Consider the following 26,383-nt stretch of genomic DNA (forward strand, 5'->3'; position numbering starts at 1 on the left):
GGCGGTTTCCGGTGTCATGGCGGCGTGAGGTCCCGGCAGTCGGTGAGGCGGCTGCAGGCCCGTCCCTGCGGAGCCGCTGGTCCGGCGGGCGGGGATGTGACCGCAAGCTCTGCCGGCCTGCCCCGGGCGTCGAGTCAGCTCCGTGTCAGCCCCCTCAGTCTGCACCGATGGCGGGATCCGGCTGCGCGTGGGGCGCGGAGCCGCCGCGGTTTCTGGAAGCCTTCGGACGGCTGTGGCAGGTACAGAGCCGCCTGGGTAGCGGCTCCTCGGCCTCGGTGTATCGGGTGCGTTGCTGCGGCACACCCGGCTCGCCCCCAGGAGCGCTGAAGCAGTTCCTACCGCCAGGAACCACCGGGGCTGCGGCCTCGGCCGCCGAGTATGGTTTCCGCAAAGAGAGGGCGGCGCTGGAGCAGTTGCAGGGTCACAGGAACATCGGTAATTGCCGCTGTCTCCCTTCTTGTCTTGCCCAGGTCCCAGTTTTAGCGTGCTGTCTCTTTCAGCCTGGCGTTCCGTCTCCCGTATTTTAGGCTGGAGAAGTGGGGCTCGCCCTGTGCTCATCACCGGTACAAGGCCGTTTCCCATCCCCCTTTCACTCTGCAGTACGGGGAAGATGGTCTGCTTTGCTCGTAGTAGATGCTCAGTAAATTCTGTTTTGCTTCAGTTCTCACTAGAGAATGTTGCACAGAGAATTGTCTTCTCAAGTGAAAGGAGGTGTATCTTTGGTAAATTGTCATCTCTTCTGCGGAAATTTTTGAATCTTTGCACACCAGTGAAAAATGGGAAATATTTCTTGTACTTGTGACGTCAATACTAATAACTCGTATAGGTTGTTCTTGATACATATTTGGTATGGATTTGGGAGAAATGACTCCTAAATTTTACATAGGTGTTCGTATGGCAGTGTGAAAATTATACATGTACACTTTATACTTTTAGCCAGGTAAGACCATGTTTCATCATTCAGATATTTAGAATGTAAGATATATAATGATTACTGGTGATTGATTTACAAAAACAGTTTTCATTATACCAACGGAGAGCTTATAATTAGTTATGGCTTTATAAATGTCTTACTTGCTGGCAAACATGATCCATTTTTAATTTTAAGAGTGACCTCTTTAATACTGCCATTTAAAGAAGAATGTCTTAATACTAGTGTTGCTTTTTTTTTCCCCTTTTCTTTTTCAAGGGTTGCTAAATGGTGTATATAACCTGGCTATTTAGGAGGGAATTTTTTTGGCTTAAGGACTTGATGAATCTCTACAGGATTGTTAAAATGTCATCTTGAATATCTTAATCTTTTCTTTTAATATTAATAGAGTGCTATTCTGAATCAGGAAAGGATCTTCAGTTTTGATTTTGCATGTTGTGACATTTACGTTAAGAGTACTTAGTATTTGGATTTTTCTTCTGATCAGTTTTGCTTGGCACCCAAGTGCATATTCACCCATCACTGAGTGCTTGGGAAACACAGTTTGAATTATTATGTCATATCTAATATCTTTTAGTAGTAATCTGCTGCTGAAGGTCATCTCATTTTGTTAAAATAACTGAGTTGCCCAAAAATCTTACTCATGGGAAAAATAAATTCCAGTGGCTTGCTCATTAAAGTTATCCTTATCTAGACTACCCCCAATTTTTATCTACTTTAATAGTCACTTATTCTGAGTCTGGTTTTTAAAGTATTATAATTAATTTCTTTTTTAGTGACTTTGTATGGAGTCTTCACAATCCACTTCTCTCCAAATGTGCCATCACGCTGTCTGTTGCTTGAACTCCTGGATGTCAGTGTTTCGGAATTGCTTTTATATTCCAGTCACCAGGGTTGTTCCATGTGGATGATACAGCATTGTGCCAGAGATGTTCTAGAGGCCCTTGCTTTTCTTCATCATGAGGGTTATGTCCACGCAGACCTCAAGCCACGTAACATATTGTGGAGTGCCGAGAATGAATGTTTTAAACTCATTGACTTTGGACTTAGCTTCAAAGAAGGCAATCAGGTAAGACATACTTTCTCTCCCCAGCCCCTCAGTTGTCTAAAACAAAAATTTTTAAATAACAGAGGTGATTTAGTAGAGACTTAAGAGATATTTGGGGCTTCCCTGATGGCTCAGATGGTAAAGCATCTGCCTGCAATGCAGAAGACCCAGGTTCAATTCCTGGGTCAGGAAGATCCCCTGGAGAAGGGAATGGCTACCCACTTCAGTATTCTTGTCTGGAAAATTCCATGCACAGAGGCTGGCAGGCTATCCATGGGGTTGCAAAAAGGCAGACACGACTGAGCGTCTCACACACATGTTTGAGTCAGGTAGGAGAGAGCTAATACAAGAGGGCTCTGAAATTTTTAAAAGTACTTTACATAGAACACTATTTTTCTTTGAGTGTTTGGTTAGTTGTTGAATTACTGTTACTGATGTTTTCATGTTGGGACTCTAATGGAAGAACTCACGTGATAGTTCTGGCAAATGGTCCTTTTTCCATAGTTTATCTGCTCTTTGCAGAGTGTCCTTATTTTTCAGCAGTGCCTCACAGGCAAGAGAGTATCTAAAGAAATGAGCAGTTGTATGGAAAGTGTGCAGCTTGCCTTTGAGAACTATCCAGTTAATGAACCAAAGAATTATGATCGCCAAGGACTAAAAATTCTGCCATTCAGTGTGACATTGGCTTATCACACATTCTGAGAGGTAAATACACTGTAGAGATGGATGGAAGGTGGGCAGTTTTTGATTGGTTATAATACTTACTCATTTTCTTTAGGATGTAAAGTATATTCAGACAGACGGGTATCGGGCTCCGGAAGCAGAACTGCAGAATTGCTTGGCCCAGGCTGGCCTGCAGAGTGATACAGAATGTACCTCAGCTGTTGATCTGTGGAGCCTAGGAATCATTTTACTGGAAATGTTCTCAGGAATGAAATTGAAACATACAGTCAGATCTCAGGAATGGAAGGTAAACTGAACCAGTGTTTTGCTTTCAGGTCCTTAATCCCAGTGTGAGAGTACTCAGTTTATAATGATTTTCGTTGAGGACTCTGATTGCTTTATCTCCTCCATATTCCCCTTACTCCCTTTAATGCTACTTACCCCTCAGTCCCATAGCTACAGATGCGCTAGGAAGCATTGCATGCTCACTGTTTTTAGCTGAGGCCTGGCATGTTGTAAGTGCTTGATAAAGTGTGTGAATGAATGCCTTTTCCTGAGGAAGTAAAAGTGGTTTGTTCAGTAAAGTAATTGTATTACATTGTAAAATATTACTAATACAGTAGTACTCTGTGAGGATTGTTAGAATGGATATTAGTTATTTACACGTGAAAACCTGGGGGCACGAATATGTAAAACCACTAGCTCAAGGTCATACAACTGGATGTTCTGGACCAAATTCTGCCCCTCGTAGTCAGAAGGCCAGTGTTCTGCCCACGGCTCCACGCTGCTTCCTGTTTGTGCTCTATACGTGAACTGTCCTGAGAAAGTGACTGCTGCTCATAACATTGTTTGCTTGAGAACATGGGTTCTAAGTTCCAACTGACATAGGAATTTACTTTTTGCGTATTTGTGAGTTAAGAATTAACTGCAGTATTTTTTCAAACATATTGAGGCTTGAATGTTGTGATGGTATCAGTCTCTTTTAGACTAGATGTTTGAAAAGCAATACGGTGTTTAGGAATTAGATTTTGATATGAAGCAAGTATTTTTTTGAGCATATAATACTTAGTGTGTTGCTGTTATACAGAATTTTATTTCTCTTAAACCCCTAGTCACCTATATCTGTTGAAACAGTTCTTGGAAGGAATACTTTAATAGCCAGTAGTTGTACCTTACTTTTGGAAAAAAAAAAAAATGGTGCCAAAATATGCTGTAAAACCAGTATCACTCTTTGTCATTAGTACCTGCACATAGTCCAGTGTACTTTGGGGGTACTTTCTCTAGTGCTTCTACAGATAAACACATCAATTTCCTGCATTAGGCTTGACTCACTTTGAATTCTTTGGACTTTTTCTGTTTAGGACAGGGCCAGTTAGAATTAGATCACATTCAGTGATCTAGTTAATTATTAACTTAGGCATTTAATTTTTTTTCTTTTTTGGTGAAATTTAGAGGCTGATGTGTATTAAAGCAGTCCTCACTATGTGCCCCCTAGATAAAAGTATCATTCTGTATTGTATCCCTTTCTGTGGAGGCACAATTACCAAATATGAGCTTAGGCTCTGAAGTTAAATCTGTAGGGTTTATATCTTCCCTTCATCTCTAAGTTACTTATTTAGGTTTACTAAACTGTGGTTTACTTTCAGTAAAATGATGATAAGAGTGTTGAAATGATATCTAATTCTTAGCATAGTGTGTGGCCTGTGGTAAGTATTGCTATTTGGTGATGATGATAAATTGAGTATTTTTACTCATGTACACACTTCCATAGTACTCCTGGAGAAAATGTTATGTTCCACAAGGATTTAAGGTATGAATAATGTGACAGGTGCAGTTTTTAAATTCTGCCATGGTTTCTCCTTGATAGTTTATTTTATTCCATCTGGAAACCAATTGACTCATGATGAGGACACTCTGACTCACCTAGCGCACGTTTATTTTCTCAGTTTGCATTAAATTACATTTCTGTGTGGTTGCCTTGGTGTTTGTTTCTTTATTCATTCACCTAGTAAATGTTCACACAGTGTTAGATACTGAGAATAGAGAAAAAAATTCCTCTTCTCTAGAAGTTTTATAATAATGTATGTAATCTCCTTCATTAAGATTATAAACTTTCAGAAGAGAGTGTTTTCTGTTGTATTTAACTTACCAGACTGTTCAGTGCTGTGTGCTTAGTACTCAACAAATAAGGACTGAACTGGATAACCAAAGAAGAACTTTTCTGTCTTTTTAGGCAAATAGTTCTGCTATTATTGATCACATATTTGCCAGTAAAGCAGTGGTGAATGCCGCAATTCCAGCCTATCACCTAAGAGACCTTATCAAAAGGTACATTACATGTACTTTAAACTTGCTTTTCTTCCTGAATGGATTTATATTATTTTCTGGCTTGCTTAATCATGTAGAGGTTTTGCTTCCTTAGAATTAAAAATCTTTAGATATTCTATACAGACTGGTTTCTAATAAGAAACAAAAGTGTTCTTTTTTTCATGGCAAGTACCAGGTATTAGGCTGTTACTTACCGCTGTTCAGTGGAAGATAGATGATGAGTCACTGTATGTTGGGCCTTCTGTAACTCTGGCAGTTCTGTAAATGATGGAGAATAGGTGTTTAAAGAATCTTTACTAACTAAAGACCAAGTTTACTTTGGAATGCCAAAATAATATTTCATGTAATTATATATTATACTTTAAATAATTACCATTGAAAACTTTGGGGACAGATAGAGTGTTTTGCTTTCACCCGTTTCCCTTAGTGGTAACATCTTAAAAATCTGAGTACCATGTCAAGACTAGGAAATTGATATTACAGTCCATGGAACTCAGATCTCACCAGTTTTACGGGCACATATTTGTGAGTATGTGTATATGTTTTACAAATTACAGTAGTTTTAGGTAGCTGCTAGTAGCTGATTGATATTAGATATTGCATGTTGCATTTTACATTGAAAAGAGGCGTGTAAAATTACATCATAGATTCTAGGATAGAAGTCAAATTATATAATGGATTCTAAAGGAGATCAGCCCTGGGATTTCTTTGGAAGGAATGATGCTAAAGCTGAAACTCCAGTACTTTGGCCACCTCATGGCGAAGAGTTGACTCATTGGAAAAGACTGATGCTGGGAGGGATTGGGGGCAGGAGGAGAAGGGGCCGACAGAGGATGAGATGGCTGGATGGCATCACTGACTCGATGGACGTGAGTCTGGGTGAACTCCGGGAGCTGGTGATGGACAGGGAGGCCTGGCGTGCTACAATTCATGAGGTCGCAAAGAGTCGGACACGACTGAGCGATTGGACTGAACTGAAGATAGACTTAGAAGTCTAAGTTCTAGCATTGACTTTGTTATTTAGCTTGAGAGTTTTTTTGTTTTTAATGATAACTATTCTTTTTCTTTCTGCAACTAATACTAGATTTGGAAGCTATAAAAAATTGTGATGAGAAATTATAAGCTCATTTTCTAGTATTAGTGCTTTGCTCTATTTCTTTTCAGTATTTTCCTTCGTATTTTGTTGTGTATGCATGCAAATTATTCAGACCTTTTTTTGTTAGACTAAAACATAAATACTGAAAAAAAAATGTATAGCTTAGTGAATACTTAGGAATATTATTGTATCTACCATCTAGGTTGAGAAATAGAACTTTACCAGCTACTCTAGAAGTCCTCTGTGTACCCCATCCCAATTGCAAGCCCCTTCTTCCTCCCTAAAAGAACCACTGCCCTGATTTCATGGTTGTTACTTCCTTGTTTTTATTATAGTTCTGTTACCTAAGTGTGCATCCCTAAATACTATAGTTTAATGTTGCTCTTCTATTAAGAATCCCTTTTAACTTTCATTTTCTCTAAAAAGTCCCTTTCCATCTCCTGCTCCCCTTTTCCCTTGTTTATCTGTTGAACAGCCTGGATTGCTGACTCAGTATAGTTGTCCACAGTCTGAATTTTACAGATGGTGCTATTGTAATATAGTTTAACATATTGCCCTATTTTCTTTCTTTCTTTCTTTTTTTTGCCTTCTTTTCTTTAAATTGGTAGTTGTATATATGGTACTGTGTTTTTTTAGGTTAGCACATAATGTGGCTATCTCCATTTGATGTGTTAATAGCTGTTAATATTCAATGCCTAGATCTATTAGTTTGTTAGGAGTTGTAGAACAGTGATGTTCTTAGTCTTCTCATTTAGTTAACTAAAGATGAAATAAATGCTTGGTTCACTTAATTAGTTTGTTTTCATAATGAATTGATTCCTTATCATCTTTCAAAGTGGATTATTTCCTTTTTGAAAGGTCAAAATATCATTATTAACTAATGAATCTAAATATATTTGGTATAGTTCAATCCATTGCAGTTCTTATCCTAATTGAAGCTGAAATTATCTCATCTTTGATGAATTTGAGGCTCTGCAGGTTAGCTTTGGCATACCTTACTCTCTTTAATAGCTTCGTCACTGTCTGGCACGAGAAGATGTTTCCAGTTCAAAGCGTACATTTCCTGCTCCAGACCTGGAAGTAGCCGTTTCTCCAAGAAGCCTGGTTTCTTTTAGTAGGAAGTAGTATTTCCCGCAGTCTGGGATGTGAGGCGATCTGGTTGTGACATCTGTCCTCCTGTGCAGCTAAACCGGCTCACTGGGCAGGTGTCTCCTCCCTCCTGCACAGCTCCATGTGCGGGCTTCCCGAAGGTGTGTGCTCGGTCGAAGTGGATGACCGTCCCCAATAAAGGAGAACCGGTCTTTGGTCAAGGGTATATGAGTAGCTGCACTCTCTGCTACGGAGAAGGCAGTGGCACCCCACTCCAGTACTCTTGCCTGGAAAATCCCATGGACGGAGGAGCCTGGTAGGCTGCAGTCCATAGGGTCACTAAGAGTCGAACATGACTGAGAGACTTCACTTTCATGCATTGGAGAAGGAAATGGCAGCCCACTCCAGTGTTCTTGCCTGGAGAATCTCAGGGACGGTGGAGCCTGGTGGGCTGCCGTCTGTGGGGTCACACAGAGTCGGACATGACTGAAGCGACTTAGCAGCAGCAGCAGCTCTCTGCTAGAACCTCCAAGTAAAAGGCACTCAATCATGTCTGAGTCTTTGTGACTCCATGGACTATACAGTTCATGGAATTCTCCAGGCCAGAATACTGGAGTGGGTAGCCGTTCCCTTCTCCAGGGGATCTTCCCAACCCAGGGATCGAACTCAGGTCTCCCACATTGCAGGTGGATTCTTTACCAGCTGAGCCACCAGGGAAGCCCAAACAAGCTCTCAAAACCACAGTCTGGGTATTAATACTCATTGCTGTTGGGGTGATCATTGATTCTAGGCCTGTTAAGTGGGTGGAGTTCATACTGATATTTCTCATTTAAATTCAATACCATAATGTTTTTACTTCTTCTGTTTTATATCTCTTTTCTTTTATGTCAAGAATTCTGCTTCTTAAGGACAAAGAGAATGTCAGATTAGAATATTTCATTATTACTCATTTGCTTTATTCCACATTACACTAAAACAGTCTCAATAATAGTGCTGTAGTAAGATTACTGAAAACAGTTGCTTTTGCATATGCTCTTCCTATTCTCCCACTTGAAAAATAGTTATAACCGTGTTGTCAGATTATATGGCCATTACATGCTATGCACTGTTTATTTTTCAAACACTCATTTAGTCAGATTTGTGTGTAACTAGGTATTTAATGTTCATCACTGGTCCTTGTATTCTTATCATTTTAGTGTACTGAAGCTTGTTTTGATTGTAGGATTAATATTCTCTTGAGTTCTTGCTTGTTAATAATAGTTAAACTGTGTTATTACACTTGAAAGTCTGTTTATCTGAGTATAAAAATCCTTGGCAGACTTTTTTCTTGAGCGTTTTAAACATATTACAGTTGATCCTTGAACAGCATGGGTTTGAACTACGTGAGTCCATTTATACACAGATTTTGTTACTACGTGATGTGCAGTTGGTTGACTCTGTGGTACAGAACTGTGGATACAGAGAAACTGTGGATATGGAGGGCCATATGTAAGTTAAATGGATTTTCAGCTGGGGAGAGGGTGTCCTCCTAACCTGAAGTTGTTCAGGGGTCAACTGTAGTCCATTTTCTTCTAGCAGATAGTGTTGCTGTTGAAGGCAGAGTGCTGATGACACTTTGTTTTTGAGTAATTTGGTCTTTAGGTCTAAATGCTGTGAGGATTTCATGTTTTTGTTAAGTCTAGTGATTTTACCAGAATAATAGATTTTGATTGCTCTGGGTCTGAATTCTTAAGAAATATGTAGTTTTAGATCCTTTTGTTTGTTGTATGAAAGTATTCTTAAGTTAAAATTCTTACTGTTTGTTCCATTACTTGGCTTTTTTTTTTCCTTCACTCCCATTCTGTAGGCATTATTAATAGATTTTCTCTGACTATTCAGTATTATCACTCTCTTGAATAGTTTTTTATCTATTTTATTATTTCTTTTTGATCTAACAATTTTTTCTCCTTTTTGCCTTCTGTTTGTCTTTAGGACATCATCTTTTGTTTTTATTCACCCTTATGTGACTTCCAGCTTAAGCTTAATTTATGAAATGATTCCTTTTATTCCTTTGTTTTGTTACCTGATTTTTGATATTTTCTAGTTTTGATTTATGTTACTCTCTAACACCTTGTATCTTTGTGAACAATGCCCTGGCCTCATTTTCAGATGGTTGGCCATAGTGCTTCTGGGTGTTGTGGTCATCCTAGTTTTGATTTATGTTACTCTCTAACACTCTGTATCTTTGTGAACAGTGCCTTGGCCTCATTTTCACATGGTTGGTTATAGGCTCCTGGGTGTTGTGGTCATGCCCTTCACGCCTTTCTTGTGTGCATTTGTTGTCTGAGGGCAGGTTATTTGCAGTCCTCTTTCCTGGTCTAATAACTTTGGTATAATACTTTGTATGTGGCTCATTTTTATGTGAACTTCATTTTCCTAAACCTAGGAAGGTGTAGCTTTCCTAACTATACATAGCTCCCTCTTCTGTTGTTTTGTGTAGTGGGTTTTTTTTTTCCCTTGAGATCCTCTTGGCTCTTCCCTTTCCCTGCTTTTTCCTGATGTCTTTGTCTCTTTCTCTCTCAATTTTCATTTACCCCATCAATATGGGTTCTCATCCCAAGATTTCTTTTTTCTGTGGGACTCTGCCTTAGAAGGGAGCTTCAGCTGATTGGTTTTGAGAGATTCTAGTGTCTAGATTACTTCAGCCCCCTCAAATCTTACAGAGGACCCCTTGTATTCATTTGGAATGTATAACCCCTGGTTTAGTTTAAACAGCTTTTCTCAAATTGGTTTTTGTGCTTCCCAGTGAATACCTGTTTTGGGGGATTATTTTTTCTCTGGGTCATCAGATTAAGTGTGGTTTCTCTCTGCTTCCGTCTACATAGATGCCCATATGGTGCAAGTCTTATTGCTACTGATGGTTTCTCCCTAGCCACTCGGATTTTGTTGTCTAGTGAGATTACTTACTTTTGTTAGAGATGTTGTCCATAGATTTTTTTATTTTGCTATCAAGTTGCTTTGTTATTAGGAGGCTTTAACAAGACAAAAGTCATCTCACCTCTGTTTTTTTGATTCAATTACCATAAATCTATGTCTAGCTTTTTTTCAGTTAGTGTTACAAAATGTGGATCATTTTCCTATGTTGTGTTTATTAATCAAAAACATTTTAAATTAAAATATAGTATTATGTCTTAGGTGTATATAATAATTTATTAAACTGTTTGCTCATAAATGGCATTAATATTTTTTGTAGTTGAATGATTCAGAGAGTCATGCTAATATAATTAATGTTGTGGTGAATATTTAGATGTTTTTATTTTCTTTATTGGTTATACTTTCAAAAGATTTGATGTAAAGATTCATATTTTTGTGTTTTAGCATGCTTCATGATGATCCAAGCAGAAGAATTCCTGCTGAAATGGCATTGTGCAGCCCATTCTTTAGCATTCCTTTTGGTAAGTTGTACACATCTTTATTTTTTCTTGGTTACTTTATAATCAAATAAGATATCAGAACTAATTTATATTCCCGAGCTCCTTTCCCTAATATTCATCAGTTTATTCGAAGGAGTTTGCATTTAACCATGTTGTAATAAATTTAACAGCCCCTCATATTGAAGATTTGGTGATGCTTCCTACGCCAGTGCTAAGACTGCTGAATGTGCTGGACGATGATTATCTTGAGAATGAAGAAGAATATGAAGGTCAGGGCTTCCTAAATTTTATTTTAATGGGTCTTTCCTGTGTAGAATAGACATACCATTTCATAGCGTTCTCGTATTTTGCTAGTTTATATAGTAAGGATATGGAACTCTGTGGTCTCTAAAGTGCACTTACTTTTGACTCCTGCTGTATATTTAATATGTCCCCCACCAGTTTCTTATGAGAACGCTCTAAGCCCCAATGTGATAGAGTTGGAGACTTTAGGAGGTAGTAGGATTAGATTAGGTCATGAAGCTGGGGCCCTTCTGATGGAACTAGTGGCCTTTAAAACAGAAGAGACAGGAGAGCAGTCTTTTTCTTTCTTCTCTTTCTGTCTCTGCCCATGTGAGTATACAGCAGGAAGGCAGCTGTCTACACCCAGGCACCAAATCTGCCTGCACCTTGATGTTTGAATTCTAGCCTTCAGAACTAAGAGAAACAAATGATTGTTGTTTAAGCCACTTAGTGTGTGGCGTTTTGTTACAGTAGTCCCAGCAGACTTGAACAATTCCTAAGGTCTTTTCAACTCTTTTGCATCTGATAAACCTTTACTAAATAAATAAAGATTATCTTTCCCAGCAACTTGTTTCTTTCTGTCTGTGCTAATCCTGCCCTACACTTTCACTTCTTTTTAGCTCTTATTTATTTGTTTTGCTTTTAACAATTCATTCACTCTAAACATATTTACTGAGTATGCACTTGCCACTGTGGATTTATTTCCTGTCTTTAGTATAATAGGGGAGACAGTTATATAAATAATTACAAGTATATAAATGATTACTTCTATAAATCTGAAGGTTACAGTAAAGTATTGAGGCAGAGAGGAGGGCTGTTTAACTCAGTCTGACATATAATATCTGAGTTCTGTTAGTAATTTAAGTTGCTTGACTAAAAGTTGAGGGGTTGAGCTAAAAGTAGCTCAGAGACACTGAGATGAGAGAAAATGTGGCATATTCAGAGAACAGCAAGTTGTTCGGGATGGCTGTCTTTTAGGATATTTAACAGTCAGTCAAAGCTAAAAAGGTAGCCAGAATACAGGTATCTAATAGACTTGTTTGTTATGTTTAAGAATTTGGACTTTAAGCCCAGAGATAGTAACACTGGAATATAAATTACACACAAGAACTTTGTATCGGGGTAGAATAGTTCCTGGCTTCTGCTAAGTATTCAATAAATATTAGTCCATTGTAAAATGCAATAAAGAGCTGTTAAAATTTAAACTAGGTGAGCGTTATAGTCACTTGGGTTTAATAAGCGCATTCTGGAAGCAGAGTGGTGAATGGACTAAAAAAAAAGCAGGATCAAACTTAGAAATATCAAATGTGTGCATGCTAAGTCGCTTCAGTCTGACTCTTTGCAACTTTATGGACTGCAGCCCTCCAGGCTCCTCTGTTCATGGGATTCTCCAGGCAAGAATACTGGAGTGGGTTGCCATTTCCTCTTCCAGGGAATCTTCCTGACCCAGGGATTGAAGCCAGGTCTCCTAGGTCTTCTGTGTCTCCTGCATTGGCAAGTTCGTTCTTACCACTCCCCCAACTTGGGAAGTTCAGAAATATCAGTTGCTTATAACTGAGCATTTTCTTTGTGGAAAATTAAACCGTTACTGATGGAGCTAGTTTTACCACACTGTTTCTTCTAAGAGTAAGTCATTTTATGTCCCTCAGCTTTATATAGTTACCTAACAAGTGAAACAAACCTAATTTCTTTGAATCTGTGACAAATGTAGGAATCTCCAATCTATACTTTTTAGGATGCCTTTTTATCTGAAAGAATAGTCTTACCCTCGTTATTGTTTTGGAATTCCCAGGTGGCTCAGTTGTAAAGAATCTGCCGGCAGTGTAGGAGTGAAATGAAAGTCACTCAGTCATGTCTGACTCTTTGTGACCCCACCATGGACTATACAGTCCATGGAATTCTCCAGGTCGGAATACTGGAGTGGGTGATATGAAGTGAAGTCACTCAGTCCTGTCTGATTCTTTGTGACCCCATGGACTGTAGCCTGCCAGGCTCCTCCATCCATGGGATTCTCTAGGCAAGAATACTGGAGTGGGTAGCCTTTCCCTTTTCCAGGGGATCTTCCCACACCAGGGATCAAGCCCAGGTCTCCCGCATTGCAGGCAGATTCTTTACCAGCTGAGCCACAAGGGTAGCCCAAAAAGGGGTCACTGTGGCTGCATGGGCCAGGAAATGAACCTGGGCCTCCCTCATGGCAGGTGAGAATTCTACCACTGAACCACCCACGCGCAATTCAGGAAATACAGGTTCAGTTCCTACTCTGGGAAGATTCCCTGGAGAACGAAATGGCAACCCACTCCAGTATTCTTGCCTGGGAAATCCCATGGACAGAGGAGCCTGGCGGGCTGCAGTCCATGGGGTTGTGAAAGAGTTGGACAGGACTTCCTTGGTGGCTCAGATGGTAAAGCGTCTGTCTACAATGCGGGAGACCTGGTTCGATCCCTGGGTCGGGAAGATCCCCTGGAGAAGGAATCGGCAACCCACTCCAGTACTCTTGCTTAGAAAATCCCATGGAGGGAGGAGCTTGGTGCAGGCTGCTGTCCATGGGGTCGCAAAGAGTTGGGCACGACTGAGCGACTTCCCTTCTGGCAATTAAACAACAACAGCATTTTTTAATTAGGTCATTATGGTACAGTAGTTCTAAATAATCTCTTGACATCTATTTCAAATTATTACTTAAGCCTTTTAAGTGTCTATCTACTGTATTTAATTTCGTCTCCTCCTAATAATTTTGACTGCTATAAAACTCAAGCGTGAACTTTCTTGAGTAAACCTTAGGTAGTCTGTATCTGTTCTTTCCCGTGTAGTTTGCTGTGTAACACCGTTTTTTCTACTTCTAAATACATTAAGCATTTAAATGCTGAAATGTTAAACATTTAATGGCATTTAAACATTTAAATGCGTAAATGCTATGAAGTCTTAACTATTTAAGAGTCTTACATGAACTAAAGTGCCACAGACTTTTTAGTAGCATTAAACACCTTTGTCAGTTCTGATTAGCAAGGGCACCTTCAGATTACACTAGTTTTAGGTAAGCTTGCCTTGCTCGAAATCATGTGTGAGGACAGCTGTCTTGTAATCTTGATGGCAGTGGGGAAGAAGTTAGATTTGAACCTTCCACTGAGACCAAAATGAATTGCAAGTTTTGTATATGTTAGAGTATTAAAACAAGGAAGTAGGGAGAGTGTAAGGAGGGAAGGAAAAAACAGGCAGGCAGGAGAGAGTAAAGGAAAAAAATTTAGCTAAAAAATCATAGGAGATTAAAATATATATACTCTTGGAGTTGAGAAGGCACAGTGTGCACTAGTGTGCACATAATTGAAAATAGTGATTCAGCAAATTTTACCGTGATGTGAACCACCACAGACAAAATATTTACAGTTCTTACCACAGAAAGAACCCCTATAAGGCAAGCCAATAGATAGTGGGTAAAGGATACAAACAATTTATATGAAAGGATGTACAATATATCTCACACACATATTTCATTCTCATTTGTTGAAATATTAATACTATACTCTGATATCTTACAGTGAAGATGTGGGTAAGGTATAGGAAAACATTCTCATATGTCACTGGAGAGAGTTTAAGTCAGTGAACCTATATGAAAAGCAAATTGGTAACTCTAGCAGTTACAAATTCATATTAATTTTGACCTAGCAGTTCCATTTCCAAAAAGTTAATTTAGAAGTACACAAGTGAAATGAGATGTATATACAAGTTTATCTATTACAGTATTGTTTATAATGGCAAGCAGTTTGGGGATAGTTTAATTATTCATCAGTAGGACACATTAGAGAATTTATCAATCTTTTATAGAATGAAATATTAAATCAGCATAAAAATAAATGAGAAAATTTTGTGTAATGATATTGAAAGGTCTAAAAATGTACTTTTAAAAAAGATTGGAACTTTTTATTCAAAGCATATATGATTATATTTGCTTGTATAAACTTATAAAGTTCATGGAAGGTTACAGAAGAAACTAATAATGCTTATTGTCTTCAGGGAGGGGAACAGAATGACATTTTGGAAAGTTGCAAGAAGACTTTTCTTTTGGATTTCAAATTATTTGAATGTATTAACCAAAACATTTAAAATATTAAAAAAATTATTAAATGCATTACATTTATATTATTCTTAACTTAAGCATAATTTTAAAAGTTACAGAAAATGATTTCATTCCCTAGTTATGGATTCTTGAATTTAAAATCTGAAAATAATGAGTGCTCACAAATTACATCAAAGTGATTACTTCCTTATTTATTAATAACCAGATGTTGTAGAAGATGTAAAAGAAGAATGTCAAAAATATGGACCAGTGGTGTCTCTGCTTGTTCCAAAAGAAAATCCTGGCAGAGGACAAGTAAGTGAATATTTTTCATAATTTGAAAAGGATTCAGTGGTTATTAAAATCCTGTACAAAATGTTGTAATTTTAAAGAAAGATACACACAAAATGTTGCTAGGAATTATGAATTTGCATTATCACGGTTTTTACTTTTTTGTACTTCTTTCTTTTTCCAAAAGTTCTATAATATGCATGTACTTTTTATCACTTAAAAAATTTTTTTTTAATTGTTAATCTACTTTTTAAGCCATTGAATAGAGCCAGCTGAATCGTATGCTAATTTAGGTCAGGGTCAGCTACAGAAATATTTGGCCCAGTTTTTTCTAATTAAGTACAGTAGGAAAACCATTTAGGTTAGGTTCTGATTGTAATAGAATTATCAGTGATAATTTAAACAAGGAAAATATACTAGACTGAGAATCCTGAAAGCTGAGTTCAAGTTTCAACTTGGCTTGTTTTGTGAGGAACCTTAGTTTTTTCATCTGTAGACTGTATAGGCTAAAAGTATGATCAGGGTTTCTGAAGAAAACTCTGTGATCCTAAGTTAAGCCTTTCTTTTATCTGTAGGTTTTTTTTTTTTTTCCCCAGAAAATAGAATATTGTTTTATTCTGTTTCTTAATCTTAACATCACTGGCATTTGAGCTGGGTAGTCCTTTGTTTGGGGAGCTATAATGTACATTATAGGATATGTAACGTCATCTTTGGCCTCTGCTCACTGGATTAGCCTCTTTCCACCATCCTTCTCAGCTGTGACACCAGAAATGTCTCTAGACAGTGCCAAATGTCCCCTGGTGCAATCACCTCTGGTTGTGGATTTTGTCTTTCACGGTTAAATATTAAGAAAATTCTTGGCAACTGAAAAGAAGTGAAAGAAATTTCACTCTCGTCTTAGTGAAAGGTTATTATTGCCAGTCTAGTGATAACAGCATTTACCTCATTCGGTGTCTGGAGCATACTAATAACTGCATCCTTGTGTGTTTATTCAACCAGTATTTATTGAACATAACAGGTAGGATACAACAGTGAACAAAGCAGACAAAAGAATGTATAATGATAAGTGCTATGGAGAAAAAGAGATTGGAGAAGAGATATAAAGAGTGCTGTGGAGGGGTGGATGGCAGTTTTAAATAAGCAGGTGAGGAAGAACATAATGGATTACACTTGAGTCAAAATTTGAAGGCGGTAAGGAAGAGAATTCTAGCAAAAGAACAGCAAATTTCAAGGCCCTGAGTATTCCTGGTAGGTTTGAGGAGGACGGTGTGGCTATGCAAAATGAGAAGAATGGAGAATAATGGGAGATGAGATCAAGGAAGTATGGGAGTATAGGATAGATCAAGGAATGAGAAGGAAAGGTATTGGAAGGTTTTGAATTAAGAATGAACATGATCTGACTCAATCTGAGTGGCAAAATAGAGAAACAGGAAAAGTCTTTCCAGGGAGAAAGTGTCCATCTTGTAGCCTATTAGGCTCCTCCATCTGTGGAATTTCCCAGGCAAGAATACTGGAGTGGGTTGCCATTTCCTTCTCCAGGAGATCTTTCCGACCTACAGATTGAACCCAGGTCATGAAAAAAACAAGTTTGACCAAAAAGAGTAACAGCAACGTGGTGCAGCTGAAGCGTGCTGGCCTGTAACCGAAGGTTGATGGACCGAAACCATCCTCTGCTGTCAGTGTAGCTTTGGGCTTCCCCGGTGGCTCAGCTGGTAAAGAATCCGCCTGCAGTGCAGGGGACGTGGGTTCCATCCCTCAGTTGGTAAGATCCCCTGGAGAAGAGAATGACTACCCACTCCAGTATTCTGGACTGGAGAATTCACCCCTACACATTCCATGGGGTCGCAAAGAGTTCAGCATGGCTGAGCAACTTTCACTTTCATGAGCAAAAAGACACTGGCTTTATCAGTGCCGAAGAATTGATGCTTTTGAGCTGTGATGTTGGAGAAGACTTGAGAGTCCGTTGGACTGCAAGGAGATCCAACCAGTCCATCCTAAAGGAAATCAGTCCTGAATATTCCTTGTAAGGACTGGTGCTAAAAGTGCAACTCCCAATATTTTGGCCACCTGATGTGAAGAACTGACTCATTGGAAAAGACCCTGATGCTGGGAAAGATTGAAGGCAGGAGGAGAAGGGGACGACAGAGGATGAGATGGTTGGATGGCCTCATTGACTTGATTGACATGAGTTTGAGTGAGCTCAGGGAGTTGGTGATGGACAGGGAGGCCTGGCGAGCTGCAGTCAATGGGGTCACAGAGTTGGACACGACTGAGCAACTAAACTGAACTGACATGACTGAGTGAAAGAAATAAGCTTATCAACAAAGGAAAATAAGCTGCTAAGTGGAGAGTGAATGCAACTTTTGATAAATTCTTAAAATCACAGATTTAACTTCTTTCATTTATTGAAGATGTTGCCTAGTTGGTAAAGTCAGCATGAATTTTTCAGTTCAAACATGTTTATTTTTTAAGGAATATTCAAAAAATACTGGAAAATAGATTATGGGATGCTTCTTATAAACAGTAGTCAAGATTATAGTCATAGAACTCTGATGTAATTAATTACATAATAAGTTATACAATGTGTTTCCTCTTTATTTAGTGTACAGTGATATAATGTGTAAAACTGTAGGTTATCTGTGAAGCAAGGAGTAAGATAGGAAGCATTGTATTTCTTCTATAAGTGCATGTCTACTCATTTTTTGAACTTTGGTCAGTAGATTTTGGAGTAATTACTAATCAATTTAAAAAATCAGAAAGAGCTTCATATTCTCATTGGACATCATCTAATCTTCCTTTTATATTTAATGAAGAAGTATTTATTGCTAGAAACTATAGCTAAACACATTGGTTTTGGGAAGAAAAGGAGATATAAAATATCAACGATATCAAAGATGAGTAAAATGAGCATCAGTTTTTAGCGCTGGATGGTCTCAAACTTTGTCTTTAAGAGTAATGCATAGCTTAAAATGTCATAGAATGGAAGAGGCAGAGTCAGTTCTACATGTCCATTTTACAATATTAATGAATTCAGAAAATCCCATTGTAGGCCAAAATATCCTAGGTCTAATTGTCACGCTTCATCCTTAACAGAAATATTTGCATGACCAGTCATAGGCAAGGCATGAAACTTTGTTTACCAATGCAGGCACAGTCCATTAAAAAAGAAAAAGTATTGGATTTAACGTTGTTTCTTTTTATATCCTGGAAATTTTTATGCCATTTGGAAATACTTTGATTTTTCAGCTAGGAAAAGGGCTCCTAAGAGAGGGGAAATGAAAAGGGATAACCTGCCTGAACTTATAGGTAGATCCAATTTTAGGAAAAGGTACAAATGAAAGTTAAGAATCTGGAGATTGATGTCTGTCTGCTTGCCTCCACTTTGAAAGTCTCTGAGTGTCCTAGGATGCTCGCACCTCAGTTTGAAGAATATTGATGTAACAAAGGAGGCATCCAACTGAGGTGGGAGAGGCAGTTCTTTTCCTGGTTCACATACTTACACAGTAACCGAGGAACAGTCATTTCACTTGCTTGTAACTTTTGCTTTAGATTGTCAAAATAAATTAAATTAGACTAATAAAGTTAGGTATTTCAGCTACCTAGGAAGGGAAATTACCTACTTTTAAATTTCTTCCTTACTTAGTTACGAGACACACACACGCGCACGCGCTCACACGCACGTGCACGCACGCACACACACACGAAGTTGGAGAAGCACTGTTCTGAAACAGTCTTGATGAAAGGAAGTTACTTTGTTTTCTCTATTCTCTTACAGGTCTTTGTTGAGTATGCCAATGCTGGTGATTCCAAAGCTGCTCAGAAATTACTGACTGGAAGGATGTTTGATGGAAAGTTTGTTGTGGCTACATTTTACCCACTGAGTGCCTACAAGAGGGGATATCTGTATCAAACTTTGCTTTAATCAGTAACCTGAGGACTGTTTTCTGTTTCTCCTCTTCCGTCTCCTGGGTTATTCTACATCTGAATGCAGGAGTACCCCTCCCCCCCTTGCCATTTTAAGGGAATACTTTGTATATTTATTCAGTCCTGCTAATGTGCAGCCGTTGCTCAAGCAGTGACTTCCTTGCAGACACTGGGCACTGCGTAGGACAAGCCCTCTTAGCTATGCATTGGGGGCTTGTAGAGCATCCATGTGGGCGTCTTTTGCTTGTGCAGTAGGGCGAGTGCTGCTCTTCAGTATGTGACTTAGAAAGATATTAACTATTTCATGTGATCACCAAGCAGGGATGAATGCTATCCTGTCATAGGAATATTAACAAATTCGTTAGCGTTGGTGGCATCACTTACAGATTATCCCTTTCTGTTGTTAGGTGGTTCTTCCTTATTGATATCTGTAGTTGGCACTGGATGCTCTCAGTAATGTAAAGTAATTGTCAAGCAGCAGTTCCCTACTGTGTTCTTAACACTGAGTTTTGATTTTTTTTAAAGGAGTACTGTAGTACTGAATATTCCTTTAAAGAAACTGCGGTGAGCCTATCTATATATTTTTTTTTAATTAAGGCTTTTAAAATAGAAAGCTGATGCTTGATCTTGCACAATTTTTATGTCTAGTACGTATGCTCGAGTGAGTGTGCAGGTATGAAAGGTTAGAGAATATTTGAGTAGCATTCTTTATAGTGTGAATCTTGTGGGTTAATACAGTCTATGCCCATCTCTTCCCTACCTGTTTAATGTCTATAATATTTAGGATACAGGTTTTTTGGGAGTTGGTGTGTCTGAAAGAATGAAATGAGAAAATAGTCCATTCCTGAGAGGCCCAGAACATACAAGTCTAGACTGGATTACATTGAAACTCTCTTAAAGTGAGAAAACTCTTGTAAGAGTTTTGGTACACATAGATTGCCCCATCTTTCAGGGTCTCATTTCAACCCTGCATTAGCTCATCTGTTTTGTACTGACTCTTCTAGGATCATTGTAAGATTTCTCAAGATACAGTTCTGCCTACTATGATGGAAAATTTATGTTGGTTAAAAAGAAAGAATTAGTTGTTCAGTGAAGGGAAAAGAAAAAAAAATAGGTGAAGAGTGCATAATCAAGGATTCTTTATTTCTTCCTTTTTCTCTCATCTCCCTCCCATACCTTCTTTTCCTCTTCCCTCATTCTTTACCTCTGTCCTTAGCTGAAGAGAAGTTAGAGGAAAGCATCCTAGCTGGTCAGGTGGTCTGACTTTTGATTGCAAGGAAGTTAAGAAAGGTGTAGCTATAATAAGGTGGAAGTGGAAAGAATGAAAAACTCATGAAGAATTTTTTAAAAAATTCATAGCAATCTAACGTGACCCCAGATAGAGGCTACTAGTATTCATGAGTTCATGGGCACAGATTGATTACAGGGTTTTAGGAATCATAATTATGGATTCCTCTCACTTTACAGTAGATTGTCTTCAGAGGTTTAATCTTAGGAAATCTTTATAAAGCACTGATTATACAAAACAGTTATATACAGGTTATGAATTATTTGTTTTCTTAACTAAATGAAAAATTTATTTATTTATTTATTTTCCTAAGGAAGACACTTTTATATCTTTCCCTGCTGGAAGGCTCCTCATATAGTTTTTCCCTGAGGGTGCCATGCAGGTTATTGAGAGCCCAATTAAGAATTTATGTCTTAGAGGATGAATTATTTTACCCTGTTCACACAGTTACTATTTGATATTTTAGTTAATCATAGTTACCTAATTCTTCAGAACTCTCTTTAATATTTATTATGAAGCCAAATTTGGTATAAGGAGGATAAATAATGAATTGCCAAAAGACCTTGTGGCCTGGTGCCCAAGGGAAGATTGTATAAGTAACTTCTAATATGTGCCCTTAGGAGGAAGAGCTACTCTTTTTCATTTTGGCCCTTTCAGAGGTTTATTAGCTGGTTTGGTTTCAGGTGAAAATTCGAGAGAGTATTATGGAGACCTAAGCTTTCCTAAAACATACATGTTTGTATGGGTAGCAGCTTCTGTGTTGATTAAAAACACCAGGTCCTTCCATACATACTGATGAACACAGTGCAAATGAGTTCTTTTTAAGGGCAAGTATTTTAGGTTAGCACATAGACCTTTCTCATTTCCCTTCCCCACCACCACCAAAAATAAAAGTCCTTACAAATAAACTGCAGGTAGGCTTCTGAGCTTAATGATGCAGTGTGCTGCTAACATCTCGATGCTGAATTTCACAGCATTCTTTGATCGTCTTATTGTTGATGTATTCATCATGAGTATATGTAGTGTTTAACACTGTAGAATTTTATTATAGAAGATGCTAACTAGATTTTAAGTGTGCTGAGGGAATAACTGATGAGCCTAAGTAATCATGCATTGAATTAAATGTTTTATATTTAAGCCACAAAATTGAAAAAAGATGATTTAAATTATTTTATAGCTCTTAGCCCATTACTACCAAAGATGACATTTGCAGATTTTTCTCCCTCTTCTAATATTATAAGAAGTTTAATCTTGCTAACTTTTTTAAACCTGAACCAAATATTAAAAGATGCAGTTTTCATCATCCTTTAGGGTGAAATATATACACAGAGATTTTGATTTCTTGAAGTTTTAAAAACAAATTTTCTTTTGGAGAGGTAGGGTAAACATACGAAGGTTCATGTTCACTTAACCCCTACCAGTTTGGGAAAAATTTTATCTCAGGTAATTTTTCTTTCCCTAAATTAATATCTGTGCTTCCTTCCCTCTTGCCTTCAAGTTTCTTCTTTATTGTCCCATGATGTTGTCCTAGTACATTTTTGTCCCAGAAAAGGCATGTAAATTGATTGTTCTGTAGGAAATCTTTGGTTCTTTGGAAACATATTTGGAGGAGGTGGCTAGTTGGCCACTTTCGAAACTTTAATGCTGTATTTAGAGAAGAATAAATGGGGTTGGATGCCTCAGTAAAAGATAGCACTAGCTAAAAGAAACTATTTGCTGCATTTTAAAGGCATAATAACAAAATGAGCCTCTTGCAATAAGAGATTGATTGCATTTGTTATTACTGTATGTCTTCCCTGTTTTGTGGCCATCAGTATAGCACATCTCTAGAAAAAAAAATTCTCTGCTATGCCTCGAGCCATTGCTATGGCTGCTTTTAGAGCAAAACCACAGATACAGTTTTTCTCATCCTTCTCCCTGTTTTCATTGAAACAGGTATTGCCTTCTTGTTAAAGGTACTCTGGCTGCTAAATAAAAGAGTGCTGAGCTATGTTAAATTAACCTTTAAAAAAAATCTGAATTACTATTAACTTCTCTTCTAAAATCATATTACTTATACTTAAATTTTAATCTTTGAGCAAATTTATTACAAGGAATGCTGCCAGAAAGAGTGCTGCCGTGTAAAGGAAGTTGAAGATAAACTATGGGCTAAGGTTTGTTTCTGTCTTAGTTCACTGGGCTTCACCCTGGTAAGGGTGTCAGTTATCTTTCTGGAATAAATTATAGTCAGAGTTACAATACTCAGATGCTGTGTTTTGACTCATTTGAGTTATTTCTCAAATGCAGGTAACTGACATTTTGGCATCGTTTTCTTAGGCTTTTATCCTAACTGTATAAAATTAGGCCTAGCTTACATAATTTCTGCTATTAGTTATACTTGGCAGCATGACATTTTATTTTTTATAATTTAATGAGAATCAGCACCATAGTAGCGGATGGTAATTATACTGACATAGTTACTGGGTGAGGGGGTGGGGGAGACACTCAGTAACCACATGTTTTACCTGGACTTTCATGCAAGGGTACGTGCTAGGTGGCTTTATTCAGATTAGGGTACAGATGGAATCTCATCATGACTTTTAGTCTGGTGGATGTGTAGACAGTCAAAGATGTAAGCAAGTGCCTTGTGTTTCCTGGAAAATTTTAAAACTCATTTGGGTGAAACCTTCTCAGATGATAGTAGTTACTGCTCCTTTGCCTTTTCCTTGGAATAGCTTTTAGTTTGAGTCATATAGTATAAAACTTCAACATTTCCTTGGTTTGCCTTTTTTTTTTTTTAATGTGTGTAAAACTGTTCATATTTGTTTTTTTCCCCCCAGTATTGCATATAATGGAAAGCCAGAGTTGTCTAGCAGAATCTAATTCTTCTTGGGTGTGGTTCCATTTTTAATATTACGTTCCTTCTTCAAAACTTACTACTCTAGCTCTCTGATAAAATTTATTTCTTGTTAATTGTGGTCACAGTACAGACCAAACTTTGGTCACAGCTCAAAAGAATTTCCATTTCTTAAGGTGCTCAATAAATCACCTTTACTTTTGAGATGTTAGCTTTTTCAGGTTAGTATCACTTTCTAGCTTTCTCAGTAAATAAAAGCATGTTGAATCTCTGTGAAATGGAATTCATCTGAGCCTCTTGTGGTATATTTGGTTAAGTTACATTTCCTTAGTGATAGAGAAGTATGATTGTTTTAGTTTTTGAAGTACCCAAAATTTTAGAGATTCTGTTGTTTTGTTTTAGGTTAGCGTCTTCTCTGACACCACAGGATATATCGTGTCTGTTATTCAGTGTTTTTCACTGCTTTTTAAATTCACACAGTGAATGACCAGTAGATTAACACAGTGACATGTGATTGACAAGCACTTAGGGACATTTAAGAAGGCATACAGTTTTAACTTTTTCTGCAATTTTGGGCTTTTATAGGAGAAATGGGCTGTAAAAGAAGTACCTGTAAACCAGAGAGCATTTAGGAAATAGTTTATGGGTGGTCATGAAGGTGATCTTCAGGATATGAGATACATAGTTACATAACCTTTGTTCTCCTGATGTGAAGTTTGTATTCATTTTCCTACAACTCAGCACTTTTGTTGTCCGTTACACTATTTAGAAGGATAAATGTTTTATTTGCTTTATTTTTGCTTTTCAGAGAGTTGTCATAATCATGGCAGTTATGTTTTTGGCACTATCAATGCCAGAATTCATGGGAAATTTATCAAATGATTACAAGTTATTTCCCATTAAATAGAGTAACTGTCGCAGTATCCTAAAGGAAACCGAGGGCTTTTTTGAAAGTCATGTATGTTTTATGATTAGCTTTGTGATCAGAGAGAACATTCTGTCTTGTTTTGCCTTATGTGACTGTTGATCCACGTGACTGTTGATCCTTGTTGTGAAGTAAAAGAGCTTATTTTGTTATACTACTTTGTATGATGGAATAAGTCACACTCTGAAGGAAAAAACCCCAAACTGGAATTGTCAAAATTTTTATTCCTCTTTGCAAAACTCTTAGGTAATAACATCAGAGCTATTTCTTATCATAAACTCTTGATTGTCAGCAAGAGAATTATATGTAGTCGGTTCTGTCCCAGTTGGAATTCCCTTCCCTTTCTAAGCTCTCTCTCCTTAATAGTATTCATGATGTCAGGATAGCGAGTGTGTAAAAGAAAATGTAGTGAGTGTTCTGTGTCACACGTCCAAACTCATGCATTTATGGACTCAAAATCTTTTCAGTTATTTGAATTATCTATAGCTATATTATTATATTAGCATGGCTTGTCAAAAATCTACCAGATTTAAGAGTAAAGAAGAGAAAAGTAATATAAACAAAGAGACGAGGGGAAGAAAATGGCTTCCTTTTTAAGGTATTATTAATTGTTCATATAGTTTATGACCTAAAAATGATATTTATTTTTAAAAATCCAAGTTTGGTACCTGTAACGTGGAAACATTGCCTTTTCTATACATTCCTCATCGTTTCCCCAGAAAATTATTTTTAAGAGTGTATGAGACCAGATAAAATATCCATATTCAGTTTGGTCAAATTTTTAAAAATAAATATTTAAATGAGACTCTATCTTTCGTGTATTTGGTATACATCAACACTTAGCAAATCAAGGATCAGAAAGAAACTGGGGATTAGCCATCTCTGTGTTTCCCTTTGCACATTGGGTACAGTGGGTGGCATTAGTATGCACTAGCTGCAGAGTTGTAGCACCTTATGAAAGTAAGTAGTGTTAAGTACAATAAACCTTGAATAATTTAACATTCCTTTATATCCTCCAAACAGTGTCAAATCTGGCGTAGAACAGATTTTTTTCCCCCCAAAGGACTCCATCTTTGTTCTTTTGTTCACTCTTTGAAATCCAGTTATGATCAATAGATTTTGAGAATTTGTGGCTTTCTATATCAGCACTGGAGTGGTTGGTTGTGAATATTAAAACCTACTACTGTTTTCCCTCAATAACATGTAATAGCTGTGTTCTTGCTTAGAAGGTATGATTAGAAAAATGTGAACGATCACTTAAACCAAAGCCAGTTATTAGGAGTATTCTCTCCTGTTGGTTTACCTTCACCTCAGAACTACAAGAATATTACAGTACACAACAGCTGTCTGTAACATTTCTACCAGTTGTTTCAGTAGTTTATTGGTCTTGGCATTTCTTGGCACTATGGTTCTCTGTTCTTGGTGATGTCTTATTTTTTTGTGATTTTTTTTTTTTTAAATAACTGAGTGGGACTATAAATGTAGATGTGTATCAGTACCAAGGAATTCTTTTCTCAAATCTCTATATTTCTGATTTCTATTCAAGTCTTTTAAACATGTTTTTTCTTGCTGAGTAGCAAAGAACTTTTATTTTCCACTTTCCTATATGCTAAAAATGTATGGACACAGCATTTCAATTAACTGAATTGCATATAGTTTTTTTGCTGAAAACTTTTATCTGTAAACACGATTGCCTTGTTCAGTTTTGTTGTAAACTGACTTACCATAAGATGCACTGTTGATATGCTTTTTGATGTGTGTTTGTTTGATAAGGGTGATAAAATAAAGCTTAAAAACAAATGAATTGCATTTTATATTTCAATTATTTCTGTGTTTAGTATAAATATTCAAGATTAGGTAACAGGTGAGTATACTTATTTTATGATTTAATTTTTACTGAGAGCTACCATTGAAAACTTTTCATATAGCTTCATTCATTCATTTCTAAAGACTATAATTTTTCACTTTTGAAAATAGTGCATAAACTGACAATACCAAAATGTAATTTTTTATTTTGGAATAAATGTTTTTGATTGTGTAGAAACAGCCTTATCTCATGAAAAGAATCAGAATTCGTAATTGAGAAACTTGTGTTCTAATCTTGGATCTTTTATTAAGTTGGATGACTTTAATCAAGTGACTTAATTTCTGACAATAGTATGAGATCGTAGGTTCGACCATCAGTTGTGGAGCATCTCCTAGATGATGGTACTATTTT

General features: G+C 37.4%; 1 protein-coding gene and 2 non-coding genes across 3 annotated transcripts; 2 read left to right on the top strand and 1 right to left on the bottom strand.

The window, feature by feature from the left end:
- Nucleotides 1-25,969, top strand: UHMK1 (U2AF homology motif kinase 1). The gene is made up of 8 exons (XM_005677152.3): nt 1-435; nt 1,708-2,000; nt 2,758-2,949; nt 4,876-4,970; nt 10,513-10,589; nt 10,739-10,837; nt 15,128-15,216; nt 18,968-25,969. The coding sequence occupies exons 1-8, from the start codon at nt 168-170 to the stop codon at nt 19,112-19,114; spliced, it is 1,260 nt and encodes a 419-aa protein (XP_005677209.2). The 5' UTR covers nt 1-167; the 3' UTR covers nt 19,115-25,969.
- Nucleotides 2,100-2,172, top strand: TRNAC-GCA. The gene has a single exon. It is a non-coding gene; the product is annotated as a tRNA-Cys (tRNA).
- On the bottom strand, nt 13,008-13,078 carry TRNAG-GCC. The gene has a single exon. It is a non-coding gene; the product is annotated as a tRNA-Gly (tRNA).

This window comes from Capra hircus, chromosome 3 (assembly GCF_001704415.2).
Source record: "Capra hircus breed San Clemente chromosome 3, ASM170441v1, whole genome shotgun sequence".
NCBI classification, from domain to species: domain Eukaryota; kingdom Metazoa; phylum Chordata; class Mammalia; order Artiodactyla; family Bovidae; genus Capra; species Capra hircus.